Source organism: Rhipicephalus sanguineus, chromosome 5 (genome assembly GCF_013339695.2).
Source record: "Rhipicephalus sanguineus isolate Rsan-2018 chromosome 5, BIME_Rsan_1.4, whole genome shotgun sequence".
In the NCBI taxonomy this organism is placed as follows: domain Eukaryota; kingdom Metazoa; phylum Arthropoda; class Arachnida; order Ixodida; family Ixodidae; genus Rhipicephalus; species Rhipicephalus sanguineus.
In genome coordinates, this window is record NC_051180.1 from 5516790 (window position 1) to 5535712 (window position 18923).

The 18923-nt window shown below is 45.9% G+C and overlaps 1 protein-coding gene across 1 annotated transcript in view; it reads right to left on the reverse strand.

The window, feature by feature from the left end:
- The window catches only part of LOC119393142 (inactive peptidyl-prolyl cis-trans isomerase FKBP6), a 49555-nt gene that overhangs the window by 20241 nt on the left and 10391 nt on the right, over positions 1–18923 (reverse strand). The window contains exon 4 of the mRNA XM_037659960.2: positions 9809–10003. Coding sequence (XP_037515888.1) covers positions 9809–10003 — 195 coding nt within the window. The remainder of the gene's footprint in view (positions 1–9808; positions 10004–18923) is intronic.

Below are 18923 nucleotides of genomic sequence, written 5' to 3' on the forward strand. Positions count from 1 at the left end.
ACGAAGCAGTCAATGAATTTCCGACCAGAAAATCGGCAGGGCATATTGGCAAAGATTCTGCTGCGTCAGTATACGAACAGGTCAAAGGTCGTGTACTGATCACTGCTTCCACTTCAAGTAGTACTGTCTCGGCCTCTTCGTTGTTGAGGTGGCTCTGGCCAAGCACTTTGCATAATGAACACTTGATTGACCGGACTAACCTCTCCCACCAACCTCCCCACCAAGGCGCTCCTGGCAAGGAAGGACACAAAAGGAGAACTTTTCATGACCTCCCATACTTCTTTCAGGTCTCGTGAAGCCTTTTTGAAGGTCAGTGCGTTGTCCGAGTATAGCGTCAGCGGTACTCCTCTTCGAGCTAGAAATCGTTGGAATGCCAGAAGGAAGGTTTCAGTAGAAAGCCCGTTCGTCAATTCCAGGTGCACTGCTCGGGTGGTGGCGCATGTGAACAACAAGATGTATCCTTTGCAGGTTGTATCAGCAAGGGTCCTTTGCTTTAAATGAAGAGGTCCTGCCAAGTCGATCCCAGTTACTGCAAACGGCCGTGAAGAGACAAGTCGATCGAGTGGCAGTGGAGCATAGTGCACTTTCGCTGGATTCGTGCGATACCTCTTGCACAGAGAACACGCGTTTATAACTCGTTTGATTTCCTGGCGAGCATGAATAATCCAGAAGCGCTGGCGAACTTGTACCACGGTACTTGCAATGCCTCCATGTAACGCTCTGCAGTGGGCTTCCATAATTACCGACACTGTAAAGTGGTTGTGTGTTAGTAAAAGAATAGGATGCTTCTCCTCACATGTAGTGTCCATTCGTTCCAGTCACCCTCCGAGTGGAAGTTGTTTATGCTCATCGACGAAAGGGTGCAGGTCTCTTCAAGCGGTGAGTTTATGAGCAGCTTCTCCTTTCAAGATCTGCTTTATGTTCGTAAAGAAAGCCTCTCATTGGATGTGACAAATCCAAAACTTTTCGGAGTTGACTATCTCTTCTGCGGATATCGTGGCTGCATTCACTATAGACAATCTCTGACTTTGATTTACAAATCAGAGGATCCAAGCTGTGACACGCAGAAGCTTTCGCAGACTGCTAAACTTAGTGATGTCAATCAACATTTCCTCTTGAGGTTGTGCATGAAGAATAACGCTTGGCAGTTCGCACAATGGCTCCACTTTTTTTCCGGAAATAGGAAATCCTTCTGGTTCTGTAGGCCATGTCGACCTTGGCTGATCCAGCCACCTAGGACCCTTCCACCAGTCATTGCTCTCATGCAAGGCTTGAGCAGACATCCCTTGAGGTAATAAGTTGGCTGGATTGTGCTCGCCTGGTCAGTACCACCACGCATCTAGTCCAGTGGTGTGTACGATCTCTCTCACTCTATTTCTGACAAATTGGGCTAACTTTTCCTGCTCGCCACGTATCCAACTCAGCACTATCATGGAGTCAGCCCACATGACACAGTGAGTAAATTTTGAATCCCACGATGACCGTATATTAGTGATGCAGAACTATCGAACTATCGATGGTGAAAAATACTATCGATAGCACTATCGATAGTAAAAAATTCGATGGTACTATCGATAGTATAAAATCAGCAGCACGGACTCACTGCAGAATAAACTTGTAAAACTTGTTGTTGGGCTAGTTGGTGCATGTTACAAGAAAATTCGACGACGCTCTTTCCTTTCGCCTACTTTCCTCGGTGGTTGGCGTCGTCGAATTTTCTTGTAGAATAAACTTGGTTTTCCGTGTGCGTGGTACATAGTGGAGCCGCAGGAGCAGGCTGAAGGGCAAGAAAGTTGACATCATTGCGTTCTTCACCAGAGTGCTTTGCTGATGCATGATCATAAAGTCAAACTGTTCAGCTGTAGCGGAAAGGAAGCCTTTACATGTGGTAGGACTGCGCGGCTTCAAATTGATATTGCATTTTATGATTTCAAAATAAAAAAATACCAAGAAGGTAATTGTAAGGTGTAACTGGTTGCTTTTGGATACGAATTTATTGATGGACATATTCCGCCATTTTGACTGCGGAAATAATTAATTTCTCTGCCAAAAATTGCTCATAATTTAAGTGAAGCTGGTAGTAGGCTATCGCAAATATTTTGGCAATATGGCCGGCCAGTAACTGCATCATTATTCACACCACTATCGATAGTATTGTCACGTGGTTGTGACGGTGAAGAATGCTGCAGCAAGACTGGGAAATACGGAGCTCTTTATTTGGGCGAACTTGTGTCCAGAAAATCAAAACTCAAAATACAAGCGATACATGCTGCGCACTGATAGCGGCGGGAGCAGTCGTCAGCCGCTGAGTAATCTGATTATCAGTGGAACGCATCGTCCTTTATACATCAGTCATCAAACTTTCCAGCGTTATCGCTGGTGCTCGCATAAGCTCTCGAATAAACTTGACTATTCGTGTCCGGCACGTAATCTTAACAGAATGACCTCAAACAATTGTCAAGCTTCTCACACATTACGGCGTGGTCTGTGTCAAACGTTGGTAATAGTCATTGTGGGTGAAACCCGAATACTAGAGCTGTGCGAATAGCAAAATTTTGGGTGCGAAGCGAATTCGAATATTTCTAGGATATTTTTCGAATACTTCGAAGCGAAATTGCAGAGCAAAAAAGTTGGAGAGGATTCCTAAGCATATTTTTATGAGATAGCAAAATGAAAGTGTTTCTTTTCGCTAGGTTGAAGCGCAATGTAGAGGCCAAATTGTATTTATGTTCATGATTTGCTGCAACCAAAGTGTTGCCGACAACACTTTACATGTGGTAGGCAAAGATGCCATTTCCTCAGCTTCTCCTCCTCTTTCAACTTCTGTGGAAGCCCGACTGATGTGGCAGACAAGGGTGTGCTCCTTTCAAGTCCGGAGTTCCAAATCTGCCTCGTAGACATGGATATATAATAACATCTGAAATTTTGGATGCTAAAAAGCTTCAGCGTCCGATTTTTCTGACTTCCTGGCCAAATTTCAGGCCCAAAACAGCATTAATTGAGCCCCCACCTCTGCCAAATCTTTCATCTTTACGTTGGAACCAGCGTTTTCTTGAGTTAAAGCTTTGCCGCAAGGCAGGGGCGTAATGAGGTGAAGCATATTGAAAATCTACGGACCACTTTTAATCAGACGTCTCTTGGCTATGTTCGACCGTAACGGAGCTTGAAAGGCAGCTTTGCCGCAATACGAGAGCGTAATGAGGTGAAGCATATTTAAAAGCTAGGGACCACTTCTAATCGGACGTTGACTGTGTCTTGGCTATGCTCGACCGTAACGGAACTTGAAAGGTAGCTTTGCCGCAATACAAGAATGTAATGAGGTGAAGCATATTAAAAATCTGAAGGGGGCACTTTCAGTCGGACGTTGATTGTATTTGTTTTTGGGAAGTTCTAATAGTTTGAATAGTAAAATTCTAGTGCGAATCGAATCGAATAGCAAACACTATTCGAAAAATATTCGAAATTTCGAATATTCGCACACCCCTATCGAATACGTCAAAACAAAGCAATAAACACGCGTGGCAGTAATATAGTAATATCGCTATAGTAATTCGCAATGCCCATAGACTGTCGCGCCGCCAAGCGGAATTCAGGAGCGTCCTCTCGAGGAGGGTTAGTAGACGACAAAATGGCAGCACTACGCAGTCGCTCCCTTGTTCGGCTAGAGTGTTTGGCTGTGCTAGCCTCAGTGTTAACGCGTTGGCAAGAAAGGAACACTACGACTTTGCATGTTCCCTGCATCAGTGAACAAACCGGGCCCTCCGTGACACGACAAATCTGATTCGTTCTTGCGAGACGCGAAGTTTTCGTGAAAATACGTGGCAACTCGCGCTTTCAATGCTCGCCCACAGCGTACACATACTATCAGCTTCGCGAGGCTTTCTGTAGCCACGTAGCTTACTTAAATGTTATCGTCTGACATATTCAGTTGAAGCTCACCCTGTTTTACTTGCATATAGCATTGGTCAGTGTTTCTTGTAGTGCATGAGTCCCAAAACACTGTACGCGGGAGGCAGGGGCGTAGCCAGAAATTTTTTTCGGGGGGGGGGGGGGGGTTCAACCCCCCACCCCCCCTGGCTACGCCCCTGTTGGGAGGTCGCGCGGGCTTGCGATGTGCTCATACATTAAAATAGGGCTCTATCCTTTGTCAGCAAAGCGCTGTTACGAATTGTGCGAGCGACGTTTCAATCATTCGAGGACGCGTCTGCTCGACGCCTTTCGTGGAGCGAACGCTTTCCACGCCGTCAGGGGCGTAGCCAGAAATTTTTTTCGGTGTGATGATTTTGTGGCCAACCCTTCGCAATCATAGCCACCGCTGCACCGTTTGTTTTTGTACGTTTGTTGATAGGTGGCAGCACACTGCAAGCGATTTGCTTGTTGACCGGTCTGAGAGCAAGATGCTGATGTTCTCCGCGCCCAGACGTCTCTCTAATTGTAAACGTGGCGACGCGGAGTGGTCGAAGTGATTCGGCGGAGGAAATTCTTCAGGTTGCTTTCAGCAGTGATGTTGAAAGAAACCATCTTGACGACGAGGATTTTTCACTGGACGTAGAAGACTGTGAAAACACCCAGAGTGACAGCGACGATGAACGATCAGCTGCCAACTCACGAGGAGCGAGTTGCACTTCACGTCCCCTCGTGCGTTAATGTTCTTTCACACTCGTAAGTCACTTTGATTGTATTTAATGTATAATATCCTTGAGCGAGATCAAAATAAAAGCATAGTTCCTCTTGTGCACTGCATGTATCAAAATTATTGTGGGTATTATGGAGCGCCGCATGCCGCCAACACGCTCGAGCTCGACCTAACTTCTTCGACGTTGCAAAAAGCATACGTGTGCATTCTTTTCGATATTCATGTTTTGATCGTGCTGATCGAACCTGCAACATGCGAGTGAAGTGAACTGCACGCGGCTAGAGTCTCGGCATGGCTGTGACACAAGCGCTGCTGAATGGGATGTCAAGTCGAAGACGTAACTCCGCGTTCCCGACTGCGCATGTAATGACGACGGCGTATTATGTTTGCAAACCATCACCACTTTAAACGTGCGGTCCCGTGCAGCAGCGATGGCGCTACTCGCTGGCGGCCTACTACTGCGGCAAATCCGTCAGGCAGACTCGGTACGTACTACCTCGGAGTGCCATTCAACTCATACATCAATTCTAGTTCATGCAGTTTTATGTAGCCCGCACAGGATTTTGCAGAGCATCGTTATGCACGGTAACGGAGCTGAAATATTACCTTTCTAACCGCAGCAAATATTTAGGTGGCGAGTACTTAGCACCTTCCATGGTTTGGGAAAGTATTTTAGTCTCATATCCATTTCAGCACAGCTCATGACTTCATCCGGTGAAAGTGGCACGGGCCGTACGTCCGCACGTCCTATCTGTTCCTATGCTAACAAACGGGTTGACCCTGCTCCTGGCGCCATCTTGAAAAGCACGGCGCGCCACCTATAGTTCGTGGGCATTGCGATACACCCCCACATTCAACAAACCTTGAGTCCATGCCACAATCACCCTTCCTTGCCCTTGTGCAGCCGATGTGTGGGCAAAGTGCCAAGAATGCCTCACACACCTCATACCTGTGCCGGCAACCAGGGGCGTAGCCAAGGGGGGGGGGGGGTTCAACCCCGCCCCCCCCCGAAATTTTTCAGTTTTGCTTGCATATATATACACGCACACATACAAACGCACGCACGAACATACATAAAGTATGGTTGAACCCCCCCCCGAAAAAAATTTCTGGCTACGCCCCTGCCGGCAACGCTGTGACTGTGCGATATGGCAGCATAGCTGGTCTTCTCATTTGCTCTGCCGCACTCCTTTTTCTGATTGCGCCTTCTTCGGTTGTAAGGCCTCGACCACTGGCACTACTATATGACCGAACAGTGGAACACAGCTGAGTAACCTCATTCCACCCGCCTGATAAAGCTTTCCAGCACGGTGTTAGGACGCATTTTTTGCAGCGCCGATTCCAAGCACAGGCTAGCTATGACAAGTGTCAATGTTTTCGACTGAGCCAAGTCGTACAGCATCAGCCCTTTCTGTTTCGTGGGACAGCAGGTCCAACGGACATGGTTAATATAAAATAAAACGTTAACATCTAACACGGCCGGACTACAGTGGCGGCACGCGCGCGCGTGTGCCCCTCTAGTCCGGTCGTGCATCTAAAAACTGCAAGTGGACTTCCTGAGGTAATTCACGAGTGAAACACATGAGTATCAAACACTGATGTATCAGTGACACATCTTTGGTGTGGTACAGTACTCAAAGATTCAAATGCAAGAATTTTAAGTAACGCAAACGCTTTCGTTTCCACCATCTTCAGTCCGGGTCATATCAACTTAATTTGGATTCAAACACTTAGATCAGAGCCAACATTATCTTTAGAGGCCCGATTCATAGAGATATGATGTGGTTACCTCAAGAAATTGCACTTACCTGTTGTTACACTGAAAATTTTGACGCTGCGTTTCAAACCACGAGTAGTGGCAAGAGCGCTTTGCTAAATGTGGTTGCACGAAATCGAAAACCATTATCTTTTTTTTTTTCATTTACGACTGTGGTTGTGCGCGTGTGCAGCATGTAAGCAAAGGTTTGGCGACCTCATAAAACAGTTGGCAGTGGCGCCCTTCCTGCCTCCTTCGTTTTCTGCTCGTCTCATTCACGCTCCTCATTTTAGAGCTCCGTTTCACAAACTATCCCAGCAAGAAGTACTGTGTACCCCTTGCTAATCACAATGAACAGTGCAGCAATTAGCAGCCAAAGCCATCAAGGAGTTTCTCGTATCACTCATAAGGCAAGAGAGCCTTCAGTTGTCTCACATTACGCATACATTCTGCATTACTTCTTGACCGGTTGTGCACTTAATTGCTTCGCGTCGTACCTGACAAAGTGAGAACCTTACTGTTCTCGTGACGCTGGATGCCTTAAATTTTCTTACTAGTGGCCCTATTCACGTGTGTTTTTATTTGCATATATGTTGTGAGCCAGTACTCGAGTTCTGTTACTCCCCGACTGTTGTGCTGTTTTGCACAACAGGGATGTTTTATCAAAGCCACATATCAGGGTAGTTGGTATTTCATCATCAATCTTGGCATGGGAACAATCAATGAGATAATACACAAGTGCTATGCTGGGAAAGATGTCAACATTTACACCAACAAAAGGGTCTAGAAATACATAGTGCAAATACAGAGCATTTCACTACAGCAGTGAATTGGGCCCATTGGCACCGGTGATGTGATCGACCAGAGCCACTTCAGCACAGCTATAGCCTCGCTTTGGAGCAGCATAACAACCTTCTGGAGCAGAATTACCAAGCACACATTTTCAAACGCAAATATTTTTCTCTAAGCTGGAGCATTTATACCACATGTTTAACAAAACTGATTTACGCATCAATACACGCATCTTTACTTAGAATACCGCAAAACATGAAATTAAGTTGCTGCTCTGCATTTTTCTGTGCACAGCCCTAAGTTTCTTTAGTCCCGTGACCTCAGGACACCTAACATTTTCCTGGAAACCACTTCATACTTTTAAATGAATATGAATTCCCTTCATGCTTTAGTTACAGTACTAGAAGCACAAGCTGTGCAAATTTTCCATGCATTCTGTTTATTATCCAGAAGAACTACTCTGATGACGTTCGTGTCAGTCAGTCAAATAACTTTATTAAGGTCCTAAGGGGCCGATTCCCCTCAAGGGGGAGGTTCGGCTGCGGGCCGCACCCACATGGGGAGGGGCAGGGCGAGCCCCGCCGCCAAGTTGTGGGCCCTCTGGAGAAGTTGGACCTCGTAGTCCAAGCTGGGGAGTACCAATTGCCAGGCCTCAGATGAGTTGAGTGAGGCGTCATGCAGTGCCGAACATTGCCAGAGCATACCCTGTCGTTCCATGCAGCTAGGGCAGTTTGGCTTCATGTTGTCCATAGGTTTGCTAAATATCAGCAAAGATGGGTACGATTCTATTTGCAGCATTCTGAGTGTAATGGACTGCGACTTCAAGAGCCTCAGATGTGGTGACGCGAGATTCCACCTACCGAGTTGGTAGTGCTTACAAATTTCATTGAAGGTGAGGAGTGGGTCATCTCCTCTTCACCTCGGATTAGCACAGGTCCGGCACGGTGAATCAGTTCGCATGCTCGGGCCAACTCGTTGGCATTCAGGATGACTGGATGGGCCCCCTTACCCATGCGAGCGGGGATCTCGGTTCTCTTTCCATCCACATAGAATGGGGGAGAAGGAATCTAGCTGCCTCGTTACAGATTGAGCCCGTCATGTAGGCTCGGGCTGCCGCCCTTGAATCTGTAAACACCTGTGTGCGGGACGGGATGCCGATGGTTAGCGCTATAGCTGCCTGTTCAGCCCTAGTCAGAGTGGTATTGCGGAACGATGCCGCTGTGATAATATTGCCGTGGAGGTCAACGGTCGCACCGCAAAACTGGACGTGCCGGGATATTGAGCTACATCCACGAATCGGACAAGCTTGGGGAGGCCTGCAGCAAAGCTTAGCAGGGCCTTTGCTCTGGCAGTTCTTCTACCAACATTGTATTGAGGATGAACATTGCGTGGAATCTGCGATACGGATTTACATTCCCTAACGTCGCACGGGAGTTGAACTTTGTCGTTTTCCACTAGAGTGGGCTCACATTCGAGAACCTCTAGAATGTGCCAACCTGCCTTGGAGAAGGACAGTCTTGTGACTTGTGCTACCTGTTGTGCTTCTGCTATCTCCGTGAAAGTGTTATGCAAGCCCAATTGCTTGAGTTTGACCTCATTGGCTCTGTTTGGGAGACCGAGAACCCCTTTTATACATTTCTTAATGATAAAGTCCAGTTTCGTCTGGTTCCTCTTTTTCCATATATGCGCTGCTGCTATGTAATTTATATGTCATCGTGCTTTCACAATAAACTTGGCCTTCGCTGTGCGGTCAAGCGCCTGCTGTTGTGCTTCATGGAGAGAATCGTTAGGTTCTTAGTTCATGGGCAGTTAATAAAATAGAGGGGTTAATAATTGGTTCGTTGTGCCCAAAATCTAATTTGTGCTACATAAAACTTGCAGTAATGGGAGGCTTTGTATTTAACTTCAACAAGTTCTCAAACACAAACTGTTGCTGTGGTTGAGAAACAGAACCGAGATACCGAAATACTGGGATATGATTCTTGCTCAGAAAAATCCCACACATCACTGTAGCGTGTGGAATTGTTGATAAAGTATGGTGATTGTATGGTCAGACTTAAATATTAAGCACCCTGCATGAACTTTTATGGAAGTATATGACAAGAAATAATACATTTTTTTTTGTAAAACAAGCTAACTATAAAGAAGTCGTCTATTCAAGTACTACCTACACGTACTGCTCACCGTAACTGATGGAAGCAAACAAATAGAAGACTGTCATGCAAAATCTTGTAGTTGCACCAAGTATTATTTTTCTTCTAGCTTGGTCTACAACAGTTAGAGCTATATTACTGAACTTAATAATGTAATCTCACAGCATGGTCTAGTAGTATTATTCACGCGCTATGGGCCAGTCCGAAGTGTTTGGCAGGGTTGCGCCTAGCAACTACTTCAACTACATAGCATTTGCCAGTATGCTCCAATTATCACTCGAAATCAGTGGCAACAACTTGTGTATAATGGTTTGCAAGCATGTCCAGTCTCCAAAAGACTGCAAGAACAACGCCTCGGTGCAAAAGTATAGCAGGATGTTCACCAGCTTGGCACAGCTATCACATCACCAGGCACATGAAGGATGAAAAAAGCACTCTTTCTGCTTTCGTTGCTTGATATGAGACACGTACCAGTTTCGCATTGCGCATGCGCAGTGCACACTGTGCCTGGTTGGCATACAGCTTGACCAGCAGCTCATCCTTGCTAGCCACAGCTGCCTGCGTCCACTCCAAAGCTTTAGCAGCCGCAGCATAGCAGCGTGCCGCACTTGCATAGTCATCAGCCTCGTAGAAGCGGTTCCCATTTCGGTGCTTGCGGCAGCACATCTGCACTCAAAAGAGGGCAAACGCTTATTCACCCAACACGCTGCATCTCGAAAAGTCTTCGTTCAATGGACTGTTCAGCTATTATTGGTTTTCCTACATATCTCTCTTATTCGAACAAGGTGAAGGTTGGTTGTTGATATTCATTTAAAGCATAAAGTTTAGGCTTGTGCGAATATTCGAGCACTTCGAATATTCGAACGAATATTACAGTATTCGAATTCGCTGCGAAACGAATTTAAATTCTAGGAAATTTCGAAGTATTCGAAATGAACAAATAGACATATATAAACCGCATGTAACCTCCTGTAAAGGTGGTTTCACTGCAGTGGAGATGTGCTATACCGTGAATACACCTTTCCAGAAAAAATCCGCACTGCCGCGAAGCCCCACTTCAAGTTTAAATGAACATACAGTAAAACCTCGTTAATTCAAAGTCACTGGGACTGTGAAAACACTAATTAAGTGGGTTTTCGAATTAACCAAACATACAAAAAGCGGGCTGCGAAGAACTTTGAATTACTGGAAGTAATCAGAGGTGGTCGTTTGCTGTTCCTGCTAGATTGCGGCTACAAGGGTTATGTCCTCCAGCAATACCTGGTCCCAATTTTGCCGCTAAACCGGGAAAACGGCGGGCCTCTCTGCTGCCAGCGCAAGAAAAAAAAAAGAAAGAGGAAAAAACGGTCTCATGATCAACTGAAATGCGCGCCTGCGGAAAAGACGTGCTTCGTTACAACACAGTGGTGACACGCGGGCGGCATGTCACCTGCTCCTCGCAGCGTCAGCGCGTCATGATGTGACCATTCGCCCAGTCTTTCTGGTAAAATAAAGAATTTAATAATGACCGATGTGACGGAATTCGCGATGTGTTCTGGGTGGAAAAGATGATCATTGAAGTTTTCGAACCGAGTTTTCGAAGTAGGCGTTGCAGGCAAGTACTCCGCCAGCAGTGCAAGTGCGTAAATTGCCGGAACAACCGCCATTCGGAGGTTCGCATAGATCGCGAATTCCGTCAGACCGCCCCTTTATTTATTTCTCTATTTTCCCAAAAAGAATGAATAAATCGTGACGCGCTGATGTTGAGAGAAGTAGGCGTCATGCTGCCCGCGTGTCACCGCTGTGTTGCAATGAAGCACGTCTTTTCCGCAGGCGCACATTTTAGCGCTGACCACGAGAACGCCTTTCATTTAGTTTTTTTCTTGCACTGGCAGCAGCGAGGCTGGGATGCTTCACTTGTCACTCATTAGTATCGCTATATTGCATTGCCTTGTGGCTCCTAAGGGCCATCGTTTCTGCAGATTTGCGGCTAAATCGGGATCGGGGAATTGGCACATGGCACCCAAAGTTTTCGAATTAACCGGGCTGGTACTGACCGCCACTTCAAATTATCGACTCAAATTTACATTGCAAAATACGGGGCCAAGGAAATCTTTCTAATAATGCGGGATCTCGAATTACTGAGGTTTTACTGTAGTATTACCCTCACATCTATTCATCATTTCTTTAAGCTTAAAAACTTTATAGTAAATCTTAAAACGTAACATGTTTTATAGGTTATCACTTGTATTCTACCAAAAGTCGAATCCTCCTATTACTCTAAGTTGCTTCCACTTCCCTTTGAACCAAAAAGAATGACATATGCATATGCCTTGTTTCAACTTTAAAAATATTGTGCAGGTTAGTTGGGTCATGACAAATATGCTCATTTTTCTTTATAATATGTGATATAAACATTTCGTCATATAACATATAATCACTATTCGCTTCGAATTCGCTTCGGACCTAAAATTTACTATTTGCACAAGCCTAATAAAGTTGGGTTAGTTGAAACTCTGAACGTGACATTTTCCAGCACGAGAAGAAAAGCTTAAAGATTTGCCAGAGAAGAAGAAACGACACGGCAGTAAGGATTCTCAGAAACTATGAGACACAAAAACATAGGTCAATTCATGAAACCTTCTGCATTTATACAGAACGTGATAGCTGTGTGAGCACTACCTCGATCGTATTGGGCAGAAAAGAAAGGAAAATTGCTCGACAAATGCCTCTGTGCCATGCATGGATAATAAGTTGTCACTTTTTTTTTTTTCACTATGAACTTGTTACTTCACACTTTTCAGACTGTCCATTCAGTTGAAGACCAGCGTTTGTACGGCCCTGTCATTTCTTCTTCTCTGCCCTATCTTTTTTATTCTTGCGCTGGAAAATGTTGCGCTCATATTCGCTGAAAGATACGAGGATGCAGAGGAGGCATATGCAATGTACTTTGTCTGTGATTTTCGTGTGCCACTTTGTATGAGATTGTGTCTTGCACTATTACCAGTTTGAAATTCTCCTATGTGGACTGCCAAAAGTTGTGTCATTATTTAAAGCTGAGTTGTAGCTTAAGTGTTGACATGAGACTCTCACCTATTTACGTTTTAAACAAGAAACTATCAAAATGTTTTGCAGACTATGTGCATAACATTTACATTTACAGGGATGCAACAGCCAAAATAGGATTTGGAGCAATTTTTGGAGCAGGAAAGTCTTCCTTTTGGAGCAGGAAAATCCAAATTTGGCGCAGGTTACGGGGAAAAAAAGCTCCGTTTTGGAGCACAAAATTCCACATTTGGAGCAGCTTCACAAACAAAGCTTGCTTTTGGAACAGTAACAAAAAATATATATGCAAATCTTTCGATGTCACCACAATCAACTTTTCAGTGCATAACATGCTGAATAAGACCAATGAATTCTGCGATAACCAGTAAGGCCTTGTGCATGATGAATTTGCACCAAAGTTTTGCACCAAGGTTCTTTACACCTGGCCTACACCACCGGCTGATCACATCATTGTTGCAGTCCACTTCATTCAGCACCGATGCACTGAATTTTGTATTTCGCCCGGTTAAGAAGTAGATCTATGAGAAGAAAGTCGATTTCAAAGAGAGGCACCATATCTATATACAGTTCAAGAGAAGAGTGCAACGTCTAAGACAAACCAGGAAAAATGTGCAATCGTCGTAAGTGCACCCTCATATATATATATATATATTGTACTGCGACATGGTGCCCCAGCCATCGTGATTACAGACCGTGGAACCGCATTTACGGCAGCTCTTTTAGACCATGTCTTGATGTTAAGTGGCACGACTCATCGTAAGACAACCGCCTACCACCCGCAAACGAGCGGATTAACAGAGCGCTTAAACAAGACTATTGAGGACATGCTTTCGATGTACGTGGATGTCCAACATAAAAATTGGGACGAAATCTTGCCCTATATCACGTTCGCATACAATACAGCTAAACAAGAAACGACTTGCATGACTCCATTCAGCCTCGTTCACGGACGGGAGCTACGGACGATGTTGGATGCGATGTTACCGCACGAATGGGACGACATCGACACGGACGCCGACGTGTTTACTCAACGCGCGGAAGAAGCTAGGCAGCTCGCACGCTTGCAAATCCGCCAACAACAAGACTACGATGCAGGCCACTATAATGCCCACCGCAGGACAGTAACCTACGCAACCGGCGACCGAGTGTGGGTTTGGACGCCCATACGAAAACGTGGACTCTCCGAGAAACTGTTAAGGCGATACTTCGGGCCATATCGTGTATCGCGACAGCTCAGTGATGTAACCTACGAGGTCGTCCCCGACAGTCCCTATTGGCCGTGAGATCGAGCGGAGTCGCCACCTAGCGGCTGCTGGCTGAACCGCGCCTAGTGTGGATTGCTCCATGCGTCGTCTGCTAGCCACGTTGTGTTTGCATGTGCGCGTACGTCGTGCAGCTGCTCAAAAGGCGGTTTGTTCCGTTGCGTTAGTGCAACTTTAACCGCACGTACGTATGCCTAATACGATGTAAAGAAGCATTTGGCCTTGATCGGCTATATATGTACTGTAATAATATCAGTGAGTGCACTTGTCGAGAGTGCTGTGTGTGGTCGTCGTACCCTCTGTTCACGAGAGGCATATCAGTGTACGTGCCGCTCTGTGGTTCAAGAGCATTGCAAAGTGCACTAGGCGTTGCCCTAAAGATGACAAGTATTAAATCTCATGTGAATATAGCCTTTTAGCAGGCCGGTGGTAAAAAAAAGGCTCTCGTGCACTTGCGCGTTGTGGATAGGTGTACAACTTCGGGACTGTCGTTATAGGTTACGCGACGAGCTTTAGTTGTGTACGGTCCTAGTCCCACTACACAGAAATATTTCTGTCAAGTCACGCCTGACACTTCGGTACTTAAATTGTCCCCTTAAAAGAACAGAAAATGGAATGACACGGAAATCGCAAAACTGAGTTGCCTTGCGCAATTTTAACTTGTGGCGAAATTTATACAAAAACACCCGTGTACTTAGATTAAGGTACGCGTTAAAGAGCCCTGATTGTCAAACTTAATCCAAACGGCGTGCTTTACATTTATGTCGTAGTAATTTCACGCGAAGCCACATATTTTTTTGTTTACATTATCTTGAGCGTTTGTGTTGCGTTGTTATAGATCGACGGAAGGCAGCGGACATTATTCGCATGAAAAATGTACTTTGGTCCCATGAAATAACCGGGCCTTTTTTCCATTACTCTCGTGCAAGTAATCAATCGAAGAAAGTTCCGTGCTGTACAGTTACCTTTGTGTACCGTTACTGGAATAAAAACAAGCGTGTGCGTGTTAAACGTCCCCGTAGCGCTAAAGTGCTGTCAGCCACGCAGCCTTCCTCAGTAAATTTAACCTATCAACTGTCCTACATTTCATGAAGAACTAAATAAGAAATGCGGATGAATATATGAGCACGCAATGCACAACGTGCTATTTGAACTCACTGTGCAGGAATACGGGCTTTCTTTTTGTTGGGGGTATCCAGGTGAACAAGAAGTAAATAATTAATTCAGTCGCGCTACAGCAGTGCATATAGTAGGTGGCACACAAGCTAAACATGTGCAAATAAAACAACAAGAAAACGTCATCCATTGCGAAAAAACACGACTTTTGCCGAAGGCGGGCAACCAATTCGTTGGCAGAATGCGCTACTCTTACAAGTAATAGTAACGTTCGGCTCGCTTCGTGCATTAATTCGGGAATGAAGAGCGCATCTATTACCAGAAAGCTGCAGTCAACGCATTTTCTTTGCCGGAAATCGGGTCAAATCGCTCACAACGAAGCACTCTTATGTGCGTTTCTATACGCGCCGACAACCGCCCATCCACACTAGCGCGGCGACGGTGCTGCCACCTGTAGCCCGATCTCGCGGCGAATTGCACAAGGCGTCGCCAGCACCAGCCAGAACTCGTGCATGTGGTACGCATGAAGCCCTATGTCACCGACTGACTGTGCGCTTCCATAAAACGGTGGTTCTGGTTTAGCATCGGGCCGATGCTCTGTTAAGGAGAGGCAAGTGACACGTGTATAAACATAAACGACGATGACGATGGTGAGGTTTCACAGACTCCGGCTAGTGGGACAGTAGCTTTCGGTGTGAAAGACGAGGAAGACGTTTTTCTGTTCAGCTGATTTTGAACAGGCTGCTTCTCTGTTGCAAGTTGTCCTTCTCGTTTGTCCGCGTTGCACCGCGACAATATACACACACACACACACACACATATATACATATATATATATATATATACACACTAGAGAGAGAGAGAGAGCTATGCACAGCGAAAATCGGCATCCTTTCATTGTACGCAGTGCCTGTCGCCGAGTAGAGCCGAAGCCTTGCTTGCTTCGTGCATCTTCTCGCCAACAAAGCTGACGCCGTCACTGCCGGGTCGATCGCGTGCTCTACCGTATGACAGCTTTTCTCGAGGAGTATTCCTACCCATTCCGCTCGTGACCGCGTGTAGGGATATGGCAAAGATTTCTTTGGGTAAACGCAGCAATGGTGAGCTGCTTTCGTTTCCGCAAGCGATACGCAATCTGTGTCTCCGCTCGGGAGGCAGCAGCCAACGGCATGTTTGGGTCCATCGCGTATAAAATGCATGCAATATATTGACAGTAATACCAAAAGCACTATGCCACACGCGCTCCCCAGCAAATATAAAGATCTTGATCGCGTTGAGGTTGCCGGCGATAACTCGCACTGGCGTGCTCGTTAGTACTTGCAATCAAAGCTTCGCGCCAGCAAAGCGGTGACCTCACTCGCATCGAAGTCAAAATGATTAGTAGACCAATGTCCACATTTCCCAAAAAGTGGAAGGCCTTTTTCGGCACATTGTGGTGCCGGCTTCACCGCGAGTTGAAGGGAGCAAGTACCTTGACGAACTCGTTCGGCTAAGGCGGTCAAGGTTTTCATGTGTAGTACTTCTCTAAACAACACTTTACTCGTCAGTACATTTAAAAAGACTTTGCTGTATATACGACCCGCGAATTCGTGTGCGTGAGCACAGCTAGTTGAACAAAGGCAGCGTTGAACCGGACTCCACCTAACAATAACAACATCCCCACTAAGATTTTCAGCACGTGTCAAACGGCCCGTTTGCCAGTTAGCTTTCTTTACGCGGTGCTTCTACATTAAATGGCCGCTGACCTTTGCTGATGTTGAATGACCTTGTAGAGCAGCGTTTGAACCAACAGTAAAACTTCATTTAGGCCCATCGGCCCACCAGCAAACCAGTCAGAACAGATTAATGTCAGGTTTGAGTCAAACACCACTGAATCGGATAGGATTGGATGAAGGTGCCTCTTCCACCATTAGGTCGCCACTGTGGGCTTCGTTCCAAGCTAAAACCAGGCTAAAACTAGCGTAACTGAAAAAATTTTGCGGTTACCTGGGGCGTTTCGGCGCAGCGTGGCGCAGCTTCGACAAATATCGCGGTTTCGGCGCAGCTCGGCGCAGAAAAACAAAATTGTATCAAAATGGCGCAATTGGCGCAGCTGTTGCATCCCTGCATTTATCTAGAAAAATGCCCTCTGTAACGAGATTTTTGGGCTGGGAGCTCTAGCCAGCCTTACAAAACAGGAGCACGAACCACAAGAGGAGCTTTTTAAGAAGCAAGCATACTAGTCCTACCATTCGAAATTAGCGAGACATTGACACCGCAGACATTTTGAGACCAAGACCAATGCAAATCAGTAAGGCAGCTCAAATTTATACCAGGGTCATCCAACGTGTTTCCGAGCCAAGAGAGTTTATGTCCTAGCACTCTTCTTTTTCTTTAAATTAATGCCTCCCCTTGAAAGTGGTATCTGGACCAGCAGCTGAAGCAGTATACCCCTACTGGTCCCTTGCTACACTCACTACCTCATCAGAATAGGAATTGGCCTGCCTGGTGTCATATATGGCCATCACGAAAAAAAGGAAAACACAAGAAACGTTGACCAAACAAAAAGGTTTTGAAAACTTTGTTTCGCCTTCAGCCCAGAAACCTTGTTCACATAAATATCCTTTCACTATGCTCCTCCCGGCCAGATGAATTATCAGCAAACCATCAAGTTAATTTTGTCTGGCCATCATTTCCCAAATGAAGTCCACAATCCAGCCCTGAACATCCAGCCAGAGCAGTGGCAGAACATCTGCCCACGGCAATGGTCTGACTTGTAAAGCCATGGAGGGTGGCGATAATCTCCAAAGTGGCTGCCACTGGAAACTGAACAAGGGAATGTCCAACACAAGAACCCCGCCAAGCAAAGCTAGAAGGAGTTAGCAGACATTAACTGGGATATTGTTGGCCTTAGTGAGGTTAGAAGAACTGGGGATATGATGCTCAACAATGGGCTTGTCCTCGGCTACAGAGTGATAAGAAAGGATGCGGTGTGGGGTTTCTAAAAGACAAAGGCACTGCAGGCAGCATTGGAGAACTCTACAGTACCAATGATAAAAACTAAATATAAGGCATAAACTGAAAGCAGTAAAGGGTTACGCTCCAACATCCAGCCATGACAATGAAGAAATCTATGAGGATGTCAAATTAGAAATGCAAAAGGTGCCACCATAGTCATGGGAGACCTTAAAGTGCTCGTGTGTGAGAGGGTCACTGCAAGGGCAAGCTGACTCTAATGTAGTATCCACTTTTGAAGGCTTGCCTGCAAAGGTGGATGCATTAGAAGCCTCCCACACGGGCCACTGCACTGAACAGCTGCAAAAAAATTGGGGGACCCTTAAGCTTCGCCTTTAAGAGTTGAACGCGATAGCGAAATCCATATAAGTGCAATAAGTGCATACTACTTATTAATGTGTGTTGTTACACATACACACGCACACAGACACACACACATGCGCGCACGACGTGGTCAGGCCAGGAAAGCGGAGGTCAAACGCCATGAAGATGCCTTGCTGAGAGCCAGGGAAGCTGAAATGAAGCATCATCGCCGTGATATGGATCCCCAACTACGAGCGCGGAAAGCCGATCATAGGCGTCAACGACGCCAAAATGACGCAGAACTTCGAGCTCGAGAAGCGGAGGCCAAGCGTCAGCGTTGCCAAGACAACCCTGACATAAGAGCGACTACATGACATGAATGTCCTGCCGGCATTCATCAATGAGCAAGGGTTTTGCTGTAATCGAGATATGTTTTTCACAATGTCTCACAGATGGCAGCACATTATCTAATATGTTTGCACCGATCTTCTCACAGGAACATCAAATAAATGTTTTATTCTCTCTCTCTGTTTGTTTGATATGTTTTCCGCTAGATAGACATAGTTGTCCATTTTGGAGTTGTTTGTAATTCTGTGTGTCTGTGTGTGTGTGTGTTGGTGTGTTTTTAGCATGGTTTTTAGCGGCGATGGGTGCACCATACCGGCTTTTTCGAAGTGTGGTGTCGCTCGCGCAAAAAACGTAGTTTGATGGCCTCACCAATGCGCCTACAAATCGCCGAATCGGCTCATTTTCGTCGTGACACCTGCCGAACAAAATAAAGAAGAATCCCTCAAGGCTGTGCTTAGTTTGCAAGCCACATGGCAAGAAGTCTGAGGGCCAATGGGAGTGCAAATGATGTGAAGTTG